Source organism: Salmo salar, chromosome 16, assembly GCF_965601325.2.
Source record: "Salmo salar chromosome 16, fSalSal1, whole genome shotgun sequence".
NCBI lineage: Eukaryota > Metazoa > Chordata > Actinopteri > Salmoniformes > Salmonidae > Salmo > Salmo salar.
In genome coordinates this window covers 28,210,204-28,225,845 of record NC_138306.1, presented here as the reverse complement: position 1 = coordinate 28,225,845, position 15,642 = coordinate 28,210,204, and the positions used below count along the sequence as shown (strand labels likewise).

The 15,642-nt window shown below is 41.7% G+C and overlaps 1 protein-coding gene across 1 annotated transcript in view; it reads right to left on the bottom strand.

Annotated features, from left to right (window-relative positions):
- The window catches only part of LOC106573474 (peptidyl-prolyl cis-trans isomerase FKBP8), a 52,477-nt gene that overhangs the window by 5,517 nt on the left and 31,318 nt on the right, over positions 1–15,642 (bottom strand). The window contains exon 4 of the mRNA XM_082962662.1: positions 1,261–1,478. Coding sequence (XP_082818788.1) covers positions 1,261–1,478 — 218 coding nt within the window. The remainder of the gene's footprint in view (positions 1–1,260; positions 1,479–15,642) is intronic.

Here is a 15,642-nt window from a genome sequence, read left to right as displayed (position 1 = left end):
CAGCCACAATCTGCAGAGCTGCCTCCAGAACAAGATTCATGACGAAAAATGCTAACCTGCTAAATTCGCAGTCTTTTTGCATTGAATATATTAATTTCTTGTTAAGTGCTGAGTAAAATGTAGGCATTGGCCCATCATCATTGATACATTTAGATGCAGCCCACGCTCTTCTCCTCACTGACTAATTTCTGTCGAATGTCTCTCTTGGGTCCACCCTGCCTTTCCAGCAATGAACATTATTAAGGACCTTGAATTAACATGAACGTTTATTAGGTTTGATTAAGAATCAACAATAACATTTCTCATTACAGTGACCTGTGCTGGATATGCTCCTCATTATGATAGCATGATTAGTTCTGAGATGGACGACCAGTAAGCCATGAAGAGACTATCAGGCAATTGGGTGCTGGAAATGTGGACACTGTATTTTTCTGAAGTGTGCTAGTTAACTAAAAGCTGTGTGCGTGCGCAGGGTGTCGGGCGACCCGAAAATCTGAGGGGGCACAAAGTATGTTAGGATGGCTGGGGGTGGGATGGAAATTGCAGAATTGATCATTTTTCAAACACCTGAAACAGCTTTTTCCTGCAATCTAGAGTCAATCATTATGCTTAATTCTATATTAAAATTGGTATATAAAAAAAAATATATATATGCTTCTCTGCATCTGTAAAAAATGTGAGTCTTATTCAGTACATTTAGTAATTGTTTGCTTTTCTAAAGTCTACCAACCTTGCCAGCTAAGATAGTTAGACAAGCTAGCTACTCTAACTTGATGGATATCCTGAAATGTATTCTTGGTAGCTAGTTATGAGGTTCAGGGATTGGAAACCTATCTCGGCTAGCTAAAGCCAACTTCATAAAATTGCTACAGATGTAGGAACTTCATCTGATCACCCTGTTGCAGGAGAACTTTCCTGCAATGCATGACATTTTAAAATGTGTAGTGTATATGAGGTTTGAAAAGTCTTCTGAAGTTTGTAATTTCCAATTTGAAATTACATTTGATTTTCCCTTACAAAAAATGTATCGAACCCTACAAAAATGTCAATTCATTATAATCCACATAATAATTCACATTTCCTATTGTCACAGGATTATTTTCCTGATTTAGCAAACTGGCTCAAATTAAGATCCTACATCTGTAGTAGTATTACAGGAAAAAAAGTGTATTTATTTATTAACAGGACAAATCTGAGGGGGCACCTGCCCCTGTGCTTGCACGTGAGTAGCATGACACACGTGTTGAAAGAAAGGATTACCTCTAGTATTTGTAGTAAGGACATCAAGAGCCATCCAGTAGGCCCTGGCAGCCATGCTGTACTCCTCCCTCTGGAAGTGGAAGTTCCCACGCTCTCGTTTCTGGTTTCCGATGCGCATACGGTCCGAAATGGGGAGAATCAGAGGGTCGGGCTTCTCTCTGATGTCCAGGAGCTGCAGCTGGTAGAGTAAGGGGGCCCAGGCTGGAATATCTGTCTCCCTGCCAAAAACAAATACACACACACATACACAAACCTTTAATCACACCCAGACCGGAGCAATAGGGATGGATAGCCTAAATATCTGCATCAACATCTCACTTTGATTGTGTGTAAATATGCTGGGTCAGTGTGTAACATATCACTCATGTTGTTGACATCACCAGAATGGTTGTCTGAAGTCATTCTCCATGTGCCAGTCATTTTCCAATACCACAACTAAGTTTTAAGTTGTTTCGGTTACATCTTGATTGATTGGACTGTATATTGATTGGTGACTTCACCTGCAATATGTATTAGAAGACAACCAATTTCTGCTATCTGGTCGACAGGGAACTGGCACTGTGTTCTAAGATAGATAGATAGCTAGATAGAGCACCAATCAAAAGTTTTTCTTTATTTTTACTATTTTACTATTCTACATTGTAAAATAATAGTGAAGACATCAAAACTATGAAATAACACATATGGAAACATGTAGTAACCAAAAAAAGTGTTAAACAAATCAAAATATATTTTAGATTCTTCAAAGTAGCCACCCTTTGCCTTGATGATAGCTTTGCACATGTTTGGCATTCTCTCAACCAGCATCACCTGGAATGCTTTTCCAACAGTCTTGAAGGAGTTCCCACATATAATGAGCACTTGTTGGCTGCTCTTCCTTCACTCTAGAGTCCAACTCATCCCAAGCCATGTCAATTGGGTTGAGGTCGGGTGATTGTGTAGGCCAGGTCATCTGATGCCGCACTCCATCACTCTTTGTCTTTGTCAAATAGCCCTTACACAGCCTGGAGGTGTGTTGGGTCATTGTCCTGTTGAAAAACAAATGATGGTCCCACTAAGCGCAAACCAGATGGGATGGCGTATCGCTGCAGAATGCTATGGTAGCCATGCTGGTTCAGTGTGCCTTGAATTCTAAATAAATCACAGACAGTGTAACCAGCAAAGCACCCTCACACCTCCTCCATGCTTCACAGTGGGAACCACACACGCAGAGATCATCCGTTCACCTACTCTGCGCCTCACAAAGACACGGCGGTTGGAACCAAAAATCGTATGGCCAAAGGACAGATTTCCACTGGTCTATTGCCCATTGCTCGTGTTTCTTGACCCATGCAAGTATCTTCTTCTTATTGCTTACCTTTAGTAGTGGTTTCCTTGCGCAATTCGACCATGAAGGCCTGATTCACGCAGTCTCCTCTGAACAGTTGATGTTGAGATCTCTCTGTTTCTTGAACTCTGTGAAGCATTTATTTGGGCTTCAATTTCTGGGGCTGATAACTGTAATGGTGCTGGTAACCCTGGAATGAGTAGTCGTGTCCAAACTTTTGAATGGTACTGTATATATATATATATATAACTTATTATTGGAAGCTTGTGGAAGGTTACCCGAAACGTTTGACCCAAGTTAAACAATTTAAAGGCAATACTACCAAATACTAATTGAGTGTATGTTGACCCACTGGGAATGTGATGAAAGATGAAATAAATCATTTTCTCCACTATTATTCTGACATTTCACATTCTTAAAATAAAGTGGTGATCCTAACAGACCCAAGACAGGGATTTTTTACTAGTATTAAAGGTCAGGAATTGTGAAACTGAGTTTAAATGTATTTGGCTAAGGTGTATGTAAACTTCCGACTTTAACTGTATATAAATATATATATATATATATATATATATATATATATATATATATATATATATATATACTGCTCAAAAAAATAAAGGGAACACTAAAATAACACATCCTAGATCTGAATGAATGAAATAATCTTATTAAATACTTTTTTCTTTACATAGTTGAATGTGCTGACAACAAAATCACACAGAAATAATCAATGGAAATCCAAATTATCAACCCATGGAGGTCTGGATTTGGAGTCACACTCAAAATTAAAGTGGAAAACCACACTATAGGCTGATCCAACTTTGATGTAATGTCCTTAAAACAAGTCAAAATGAGGCTCAGGAGTGTGTGTGGCCTCCACGTGCCTGTATGACCTCCCTACAATGCCTGGGCATGCTCCTGATGAGGTGGCGGATGGTCTCCTGAGGGATCTCCTCCCAGACCTGGACTAAAGCATCCGCCAACTCCTGGACAGTCTGTGGTGCAACGTGGCGTTGGTGGATGGAGTGAGACATGATGTCCCAGATGTGCTCAATTGGATTCAGGTCTGGGGAACGGGTGGGACAGTCCATAGCATCAATGCCTTCCTCTTGCAGGAACTGCTGACACACTCCAGCCACATGAGGTCTAGCATTGTCTTGCATTAGGAGGAACCCAGGGCCAACCGCACCAGCATATGGTCTCACAAGGGGTCTGAGGATCTCATCTCGGTACCTAATGGCAGTCAGGCTACCTCTAGCGAGCACATGGAGGGCTGTGCGGCCCCCCAAAGAAATGCCACCCCACACCATGACTGACCCACTGCCAAACCGGTCATGCTGGAGGATGTTGCAGGCAGCAGAACGTTCTCCACGGCATCTCCAGACTCTGTCACGTCTGTCACATGTGCTCTGTGTGAACCTGCTATCATCTGTGAAGAGCACAGGGCGCCAGTGGCGAATTTGCCAATCTTGGTGTTCTCTGGCAAATGCCAAACGTCCTGCACGGTGTTGGGCTGTAAGCACAACCCCCACCTGTGGACGTCGGGCCCTCATACCACCCTCATGGAGTCTGTTTCTGACTGTTTGAGCAGACACATGCGCATTTGTGGCCTGCTGGAGGTCATTTTGCAGGGCTCTGGCAGTGCTCCTCCTGCTCCTCCTTGCACAAAGGCGGAGTTAGCGGTCCTGCTGCTGGGTTGTTGCCCTCCTACGGCCTCCTCCATGTCTCCTGATGTACTGGCCTGTCTCCTGGTAGCGCCTCCATGCTCTGGACACTACGCTGACAGACACAGCAAACCTTCTTGCCACTGCTCGCATTGATGTGCCATCCTGGATGAGCTGCACTACCTGAGCCACTTGTGTGGGTTGTAGACTCCGTCTCATGCTACCACTAGAGTGAAAGCACCGCCAGCATTCAAAAGTGACCAAAACATCAGCCAGGAAGCATAGGAACTGAGAAGTGGTCTGTGGTCACCACCTGCCGAACCACTCCTTTATGGGGGGTGTCTTGCTAATTGCCTTTAATTTCCACCTGTTGTCTATTCAATTTGCACAACAGCATGTGAAATGTATTGTCAATCAGTGTTGCTTCCTAAGTGGACAGTTTGATTTCACAGAAGTGTGATTGACTTGGAGTTACATTGTGTTGTTTAAGTGTTCCCTTTATTTTTTTGAGCAGTGTGTATATATATATATATATATATATATATATATATATATATATATATATATATATATATATTTCTCCAAAAAGTACGATGTTTGTCCCCATGTGCAGTTGCAAACTGTAGTCTGGCTTTTTTATGGTGGTTTTGGAGCACTGGCTTCTTCCTTGCTTTCCTTTCAGGCCATGTCGATATAGGACTCGTTTTACTGTGGATAGAGATACTTTTGTATCTGTTCCCTCCAGCATCTTCACAAGGTTCTTTGCTGTTGTTCTGGGATTGATTTTCACTTTTCGCACCAAAGCACGTTCATCTCTAGGAGACATAACGCGTCTCCTTCCTGAGCGGTATGACGGCTGCGTGGTCCCATGGTGTTAATACTTGCGTACTATTGTTGTACAGATGAACATGGTACCTTCAGGCGTTTGGAAATAGCTCCCAAGGATGAACCAGACTTGTGGAGGTCTACAATTTGTTTTCTGAGGTCTTGGCTGATTTCTTTTGATTTTCCCATGATGTCAAGCAAAGAGGCACTGATTTTGAATGTAGTCCTTGAAATACATCCACAGGTACACTTCCAATTGATTCAAATGATGTCAATTAGCTTATCAGAAGCTTCTAAAGCCATGACATCATTTTCTGGAATTTTCCAAGCTGTTTAAAGGCACAGTCAACTTAGTGTATGTAAACGTCTGACCCACTGGAATTGTGATACAGTGAATTATGAAATAATCTGTAAACAATTGTTGGAAAAATGTCTTGTGTCATGCACAAAGTAGATGTCCTAACCGACTTGCCAAATCTATAGTTTTTTTAACAAGAAATTTGTGGAGTGGTTGAAAAGCGAGTTTTAATGACTCCAACCTAAGTGTATGTAAACTTCCGACTTCAACTGTATGTATATGTATATGTGTATATGTATACACACACACAAGTATGTGGACACCCCTTCAAATGAGTAGATTCGGCTGTTTCAGCCACACCTTTTACTGACAGGTGTATAAAATCGAGCACACAGCCATGCAATCTCCATAGACAAACATTGGCCGTTGAATGGCTTTACTGAAGAGCTCAGTGACTTTCAACGTGGCACCGTCATAGGATGCCACCTTTCCAACAAGTCAGTTCGTACATTTCTGCCCTGCTAGAGCTGCCCCGGTCAACTGTACGTGCTGTTATTGTGAAGTGGAAACGTCTAGGAGCAACAACGGCTCAGCCGCGAAGTCGTCTGTCTTCGGTTGCAACACTCACTACTGAGTTCCAAACTGCCTCTGGAAGCAAGGTCAGCACAACAACAGTTTGTCGGGAGCTTCATTAAATGGGTTTCCATGGCCGAACAGCCACACACAAGCCTAAGTTCACCATGCACAATGACAAGGGTCGGCTGGAGTGGTGTAAAGCTAAACGCCATTGGACTCTGGAGCATTGGAAACGCATTCTCTGGAGTCATGACTCTCTTTCCTTGGTGAGGATTATAGGCGCCAGATCGGCTCGGCACAGGGCTGACAGATAGCCAGACTCCTCCCTCTCTCCCACCAGGGAGGAAGCGGGGAGTTGGGCCGGATTTTATGACTTAACGCCGGTCGTAAACTTTCTCTCTCTTGCCCTGCAGTATTGAAAAGTAAATAATCCCTTTGTTACACAGAGAGACTTCGCCACCAACACTTAAACAATGGACACTGGACAATATATTTCAACATCCAATGTTGGGAATGATGAGGGATGGAATATGGAAAATTAATGTCTATTTTGTGATGTCATAAAAATGATCAGCAAGACTGTATAATGGAAATACTGTAACTTAGGAAGGAAACACATTCTAGCTGTAAAGTTTCCACCCAATAGGATGATAATACAATATGAAGAATGATGAAACTATGTTTGAAAATATAGAAATGTGAGTTTAGTCTTCTAATAAGATAATGGTTTTTCATGTCTGTTGCACACTAACTGAGTCAGGCCCCTAATGAGGTCAGAGTTCGTGTCCACATGATGGAACAGCCCTCCAAGGCCAGAGTGCTTAAAAGGACTCGCTGAGAATTTAAATACAGACCAGAGAACGTGAGGATGTGGTCCACACATTGAAATGGTTAAAACTACAAGACATGAAAATGGTAAGACCCTCTGAAACTCTCGACGAGTGAAGAAGGTGAAGACTAGACCAAACGCTCAGTCTGCAGCTGGGTATGTAAAGTAGCCTAGGACAATTGACCAAAGATGGGAGGAAAGAACAGATTCCTCTCACCACCGTGTGGTACACCTGAAGGATCCATTCTAAGAACACTCCAAGACAAAGAAGCCTACTAAGAAGGACATTGTGACCTCGGGTGGACAACCAGAGACTTACATCAAACCACTTCCCATAGAACCATCGAGTTCAACAGAAAGACGACAAAGACATCTATGCGTAAATATATACATTGCATTTCTTTTCCAAATGAGCGGTCATTCATGTGCAAAGTATTCATATTACGGCGAGCATAGATTCCAAATGTATGTATGATAAGTCCATTCTCTTTGTCTCTCCCACTCTTTATCTTTCCCCACCCCCTTTCCATTGTGTAACAAGCCGTCATATCGTGTCAGTCCACTAGGGACTTTTATCTCATGTAAGTGTGTATGGTATTCTGTGTTATTATTTAGTTAGTTAATAAATAAATGATTCAATCAATTTGTGAAGTACTGAATGTTCAAAAAGGCTTGGGTTCTTGCTGATCCAGGGACATTGTGACATTCAGAATGAGACTGATGAGGTAATAATTAATAATTGTCTGTTATTGATGTATGAGATATTTATGAATATTTAGAGTTTAAGTTGGAAGATAGTAACTCGGTAAGGAGCTTATCCCATGGTGCGCCAAATTCCTAATGAGTTAATTGTTACATGATTAATTTAATCAAGTAATAATTAAACGTAGTAGTTAATTATTAAATAAATAGCAGTAATCACATGAATGATAGTCACATCACGACACTGGAGTGATGAATCATGCTTCACCATCTGGCAGTCCGACAGACAAATCTGGGTTTGGCGAATGCCAGGAGAACACTACCTGCCACAATACATAGTGCCAAATGTACAGTTTGGTGGAGGAGGAATAATGGTCTGTTCACTTAGTTCCATTGAAGGGAAATCTTAACGCTACAGCATACAATGACATTACAGACGATTCTGTGCTTCCAACTTTGTGGGAAGGCCCTTTCTTGTTTCAGTATGACAATGCCCCCATGCACAAAGCAAGGTCCATACAGAAATGGTTTGTTGAAATCGGTGTGGAAGAACTTGACTGGCCTGCACAGAGCCCTGACCTCAACTCCATCAAAAACCTTTGGGGTAAATTGGAATGCCGACTGGGAGCCATGCCTAATCGCCCAACATCAGTGCCAAACCTCACTAATGCTCTTGTGGCTGAATGGAAGCAAGTCCCCGCAGCAATGTTCCAACATCTAGTGGAAAGCCTTCCTATAAGAGTGGAGGCTGTTATAGCAGCAAAGGGGGGAAATACTCCATATTAATGCCCAGGATTTTGGAATGAAATGTTTGACAAGCAGGTGTCCACATACTTTTGGTCGTGTGTGTGTGTGTGTGTGTGTGTGTGTGTGTGTGTGTGTGTGTGTGTGTGTGTGTGTGTGTGTGTGTGTGTGTGTGTGTGTGTGTGTGTGTGTGTGTGTGTGGATACAGTACCAGTCAAAAGTTTGGACACACCTACTCATTCAAGGGTTTTTCTTTATTTTTACTGTTTTCTACATTGCAGAATAATAATGAAGACATCAAACTACTAAATAGCACATATGGAATCCTGTAGTAACCAAAACAAGTGTAAGCAAATCAAATATTTTATATTTGAGATTCTTCAAGGTAGACACCCTTTGCCTTGATGACAGCTTTGCACATTACTGGCATTCTCTCAACCAGCTCCATTAAGTAGTCACCTGGAATGCATTTCAATTAACAGGTGTGCCTTGTTAAAAGCGAATTTGAGGAATTTATTTCCTTCTTAATGCATTTTAGCCAATCAGTTGTGTTGTGACAAGGCAGGGATGGTATACAGAAGATAGCCCTATTTGGTAAAAGACCAAGTCCATATTATGGCAAGAACAGCTCAAATTAGCAAATCGAAACGACAGTCCATCATTACTTTGAGACATGAAGGTCAGTCAATACGAAACATTATAAAAACTTTGAACGTTTATTCAAGTGTAGTCGCATAAACCATCAAGCGCTATGATGAAACTGGCTCTCATAGGACCACCACAGGAAAGGAAGACCCAGAGTTACCTATGCTGCAATGGGTAAGTTCATTACAGTTACCAGCCTCAGAAATTGCAGCCCAAATAAATGCTTCACAGATTTCAAGTAACAGACACATCTCAACATCAACTGATCAGAGGAGACTGCGTGAATCAGGCCTTCATGGTCAAATTGCAGCAAATAAACCACTACTAAAGGACAGCCAAAAGAAGAAGAGACTTGCTTGAGCCAAGAAACACGAGCAATGGGCAATAGACTGGTGGAGATCTGTCCTTTGGTCTGATGAGACCATCTTTGTGAGATGCAGAGTAGGTGAACGGATGATCTCTGCATGTGTGGTTCCCATCGTGAAGCATGGAGGAGGAAGTGTGATGGTGTGGGGGTGCTTTGCTGGTTACACTGTCAGTGATTTATTTAGAATTCAAGGCACACTTAACCAGCACGTCTACCACATCATTCTGCAGTGATACGCCATCCCACCTGGTTTGCGCTTAGTAGGACTGTCATTTGTTTTTCAACAGGACAATGACCCAACACACCTCCAGACTGTGTAAGGGCTATTTGGCCAAGAAGGAGAGTGATGGAGTGCGGCATCAGATGACCTGGCCTACACAATCACCCAACCTCAACCCAATTGAGATGGTTTGGGATGAGTTGGACTCTCGAGTGAAGGAAGAGCAGCCAACAAGTGCTCATCATATGTGGGAACTCCTTCAAGACTGTTTGAAAAGCATTCCAGGTGAAGCAGGTTGAGAGAATGCCAAGAGTGCACAAAGCTGTCATCAAGGCAAAGGGTGGCTACTTTTAAGGAATCAAAAATATAAAAAATATTTTGATTTGTTTAACACTTTTTTGGTTACTACATGATTCCATATGTGTTATTTAATAGTTTTGATGTATTCACTATTATTCTACAATGTACAAAATAGTAAAAATAAAGAAAACCCCTTGAATGAGTAGGGGTGTCCAAACTTTTGACTGGTACTGTATATATTCCTGTCGGTTCACACTTGACAGCTGTTCTCTCCCAGGGCAGTGTTACTTCAGTGAATGAAAGTTTAATATCTAATTCACCACAAGCCCTAGGATTTGTGAACTTGGGAGGGTATTCCAATCCCTCCAAACTGGCAAGAAATGTAATCTGGTCCACCTGTGAGTTACACCTGTAAATTACTGATGCCTTCAGCTTATGCAAGAGTCACTCAGAAGGAAAGTTAAATTGGTTCTCCAGTTGATCAGTTGGTATCTGTGACCCCATAGCACACAATGGAGCGTGCTTGACATGGACTCACTTAATTGATTACGTTTAGCAGAGGGAGCAGTAGGTTGACTTGATTTCGGGAGTTGGGAGGAGAGCTCCACAATTCCCATACCATATGTCAACATCTAGATGGTACGGTGCACACCCATTGCTTAATTATAGTGAAAGTGGTATGCCCTGTCTTATTATCATCCCTCATTCAATATAACGGCATAATTGGAAGGTGCAATTCTGATTTCTAGGTTCTTAAGTATGTCAAGGTCATATGCCAAAATAAAGTTGTAAAACTCAATTCACTTTAAAAGGAGAAAGAAAAAAGCTAATTGGATCATGTTATAAATTCAGTTCTAGAAAGTAGAGATTTGAAATGAAGTCTGATACTGATAAGTCCAGTTGTCATAGCAAGGTCTGGTACTGGTAGTTGTATTGCAAGGTGATAGCACTGTGATGTGTCAGATCATGAATTATTCAAATTGGTTGTGTCAATAACACAATTTGTCTGTCTAACATAATTAGCAAAGCACCAGTCTTTGGGTGCGTTCCTCTGCCCAGGCGTTGCTGACGCATGCCAGATCTTACAATGCGTGGATAGGTATTTTAAGTTTCAGCTAACCACATTATGTTATAGCAATCGGTCAGTTGATGACACAGTCGATGACGTGGCACGCAACCATTGGGGATGCATGTAATGTCTGAGCAGGGGAGCACGATCACTGTGCCTGTGTCAGCAGGTGGAATCGGGTTACCATTTCACCTCTCCTCCCAAGGGACTACATCCAGTGTTACATGATGCAGGAGTATGTAGCAGATGAGCTATGACCTTGGAAACATGAGATGGATCCCTTGGGACCGGAGGAAGTAGGGTCATTCAAAGATGTTTATCAGTTTAGGCTTTGGATGAGTAGACAAAAGAGGAAATAACCTTAGAAGTCAGACTCCACCATTAGTGATGGTGACTAGCTCGTAGAACAGGAATGGGCAACTCCAGTCCTCGGTGGTCGGAGTGGTGTTACACTTTTTCCCCATCCCTAGCCAACACAGCTGATTAAACTAATTGCATTCTAAACTATAGATCATGATTAGTTGATTATTGGAGTCAGATGTGTTAGTTGGGGCTGGGGGCAAAAGTGTGAGACCAATCAGGTCCCCAAGGACTGGAGGTGCCCATCCCTGAAGTAGAATATTCATATTTAGCATATGTAGATGTACAGGTAACTGCCAAAATAAAGGAAACACCTGAGTAAATGAGGGATACAAAGTATATTAAAAGCAGGTGCTTCCACTCAGGTGTGGTTTCTGAGTTAATTAAGCGATTAACATCCCATCATGCTTAGGGTCATGTACAAAAATGCCCAGTTGCCCATTCATTTTGGCAACCATGGCCAGAACAACAGATCTCAGTGACTTTGAAAGAGGGGTCTCAAAGGCGTGCGTGTGTTATCAGGACAACGTGAAATGTTGAAAAGTGTCTTGCATTTGTTAAAATGCCATTTTAGGCTTTGGGGTTAAGGTTATGGTTAGGGGAAATTAGGATTTTGAATAGAGTAACACAGTATGAGTTATAATACCAATAAAACCTAGCGGTCAAACAGGGAAATGGTTCCAATCGTTTTTCCACCACTCATTTTTCCCATAGAGGATTTTAGGAACACGTAAAGTAAGGGCTGTGTTTCGTGTAGGCTTGCCCTGGTGTGATGTTTTGTAAATCTCTGACCTATCAATATTTCTTAATTTGTAAATTTTCGCTTCAGTTTATTTTAGTAAATACTTTTTTTCTTAACTGCATTGTTGGTTAAGGGCTTGTAAGTAATCATTTCACTGTAAGGTGAATACCTGTTGTATTCGGCACATGTGACAAACGATTTGATTTATTCACGTGTAGTCACCCCCTCCCCCCCAAAAAAATATTTTAAATGCTAATGTGGCTATCATAAAGAACTACAAATGCCATAATAATCTGGATGAGACTGCTTAATCGAGGCAAATGTAAGAATCTCTGGATTAACTATCTAATGTTGGCTAAGTGAACACTGAACAAATAAAAATGCAACAATTTCAAAGATTTTACTGAGTTAGAGTTCATATAAGGAAATCAGTCAATTTCATGACTGGGAATACAGATGTGCATCTGTTGGTCACAGATACCTTTAAAAAAAAGAAGGTAGGGGAGTGGATCAGAACCAGTCAGTATCTGGTGTGACCCCCCCCCCCCCCCCCCCCCATTTGCTTCATGTAGCGCGACACTTCACCTTCACATAGAGTTGATCAGGCTGTTGACTCTGGAATGTTGTACCATTCCTTTTCAATGGCTGTGCGAAGTTGCTGGATATTGGCAGGAACTGGAACACGCTGTCGTACACATCGATCCAGAGCATCCCAAACATGCTCAATGGGTGACATGTCTGGTGAGTATGCAGGCTATGGAAGAACTGACATTTTCAGCTTCCAGGAATTGGGTACAGATCCTTGCAACATGGGGCCGTGCATTATCATGCTGAAACATGAGGTGATGGCAACAGAAGAATGGCACGACAATGGGCCTCAGGATCTCGTATCTCTGTGCATTCAAATTGCCATCGATAAAATGCAATTTTGTTCATTGTCCGTAGCTTATGCCTGCCAATGCCATAACCCCACCGTCACCTTGGGGCGCTCTGTTCCCAACGTTGACATCAGCAAACCGCTTGTCCATACGACGCCATACACGTTGTGAGGCCAGTTGGACATACTGTTGGACATAAATTCTGTAAAATGACATTGGAAGAGGCTTATGGTAGAGAAAATAACATTCAATTATCTGGCATCAGCTCTGGTGGACATTCCTGCAGTCAGCATGCCAATTGCATGCTCCCTCAAAATTTGACATCTGTGGCATTGTGTTGTGTGACAAAATGGCACATTTAGAGTGTCCTTTTTATTGTCCCCAGCACAAGGTGAACCTGTGTAATGATCATGCTGTTTAATCAGTTTCTTGATATGCCACACCTGTCAGGTGGATGGATTATCTTGGCAATGGAGAAATGCTCACTGACAGGGTTGTAAACACATTTATGCACACAATTTGAGAGAAATAATATTTTTGTGCATATTGAACATTTCTGGGATCTTTTACTTCAGCTCTTGAAACAAGGGACCAGCACTTAGATGTTGCGTTTATTTTCGTTTAGGATTGTAAATAGTAAATAGGCTACATTTCTTTAAATTTACAATTCTGTGAACTGTCTTGTGCAAGTTTTAAATTGACATAATACTTTTTAGCAAATGTATCGGCTGGAGATGACTTGCAAGGATTTGTAGGTATGCATAATGTGTACTTTGATGCTAATTAGCATTTACAAATCCGAGTAAATAGATCAGACTATATTGATAAATCACCATGTCTGAGATTACATGATTTACAGTTATCAAAAATGTCACGCCAGGGTGAGCCTACACGAAACACATCCCTTATTTTAAGTGTTTCTAAAATCCCTTATGGGAAAAATGAATGGTGGAAAAACGATAGGAACCATTTCCCTGTTTGACCTCTAGGTTTTATGCGTATTATGACAACTCCACTCTGGGGCTCTATGGGAATACATTTGTACTCTCCAAAAAGTCCTGAAAATCCATGTAAAAAAGCTGTGTGTATCTGTCACCGGATCTCAACCCAATTGAACACTTATGGGAGATTCTGGAGTGGGGCTGAGACAGCGTTTTTCCACCACCGTGAACAAAACACCAAATGATGGAATTTCTCATGGAAGAATGGCTTCGCTTCCCTCCAATAGAGTTCCAGACACTTGTAGAATCTATGCCAAAGCGCATTGAAACTGTTCTGGTGGCTGGTGGTGGCCTAACGCCCTATTAACCCACTTTGTTGGTGTTTCCTTGATTTTGGCAGTTACCTGTATAAATGCATAAACAGCCCTTCTACTGTATGTGAATCCAGACCCTAGGACCCTTCAGAAGTTATTAACCTAAGAGTTAATTTCCCTTTCAGTGTCTTGGGCAGATATCCATAAGCACAGATGTGAGATGGAATTTGTGTTAATGTTCTGCCTGTGGTTTTGAAACAAAAGTTAATTGTGCAATCTCAGTACTACTGGAAACTGTAATAAATGGCTATGATGGGTGGGATATAATGGGTGTTTCTGAAAATGCATACTACGTGTTCCGAGCACGCAAATTGCAGCACGGGAGGGTCGGTGTATGAGTCCAAATCAAAGTATGTGAAACGGAGGGCATGTCTCGAATGCGTACTCCGTTTGTACATATTTTGAAGCATGCATTGACGCAAGCTTCAAGGAAATATGATACATCCACGTAAAAAATGACACATTCTTGAAATCAGTGTCAGACATTATTTGAGCTGAAGCGAGAGAAAATACACTGACTTCGCATTAAATGTTGCCTATTCACATCTCATATGTTGCCTGACAACAATAATTTATCTTGATATGTTAATAAATACATTCTGTGTTCATTTTTGCATGGTACCTGCCTACAATACCCACTGTAGTGTGCGACGCTCACAAGCTCATTGTAAGTCAATTTATCTAACTGGTTAGCTACTACTGTTAGCTAGCCATATAGCCACAAATAACAGTTAGCTAGCTACCCACGAAGAATTGACAACTAACTTGGATAACATTGGTTTTAGGTCATTTTTGCCTGCTAAACTATATACCAGTCAGACTGAACATCTGTACGAAAACCAAATTAAAGTAGACATACTGTAGATATAAAAAAACTGATGCAATATGAAAGAAATGGGTGGAGGAGATTAAGATGAATTTGTTTGTGCCTTCGGAAAGTATTCAGACCCCTTTTCCACATTTTGTTACCTTACAGCCTTACTCTAACATTGATTAAATCGTTTTTTCACCCTCATTAATCAACACAATATATGCCATAATGAAAAAGCAAAAACAGGTTTAGACATTTTGCTAATGTATTTTCTTTACTGAAATTACATTTACATAAGTATTCAGACACTTTTTACTCAGTACTTTATTGAAGCAGCTTTGGCACCAATTGCAGCCTCAAGTCTTCTTGGGTATGATGCTACAACCTTGGCACACCTGTATTTGGGGAGTTTCTCCCATTCTTCTCTGCAGATCCTCTCAAGCTCTGTCAGGTTGGATGGGGAGCGTCACTGCATAGCTATTTTCAGGTCTCTCCAGAGATGTTCGATCGGTTTCAAGTCTGGGCTCTGTCTAGGCCACTAAAGGACATTCAGAGACTTGTCCTGAAGCCACTCCTGTGTTGTCTTGGCTGTGTGCGTAGGGTCGTTGTCCTGTTGGAAGGTGAACCTTCGCCCCAGTCTGAAGTCCTGAGCACTCTGGAGCAGGTTTTCATCAAGGATCTCTTTGTACTTGCTCCGTTCATCTTTT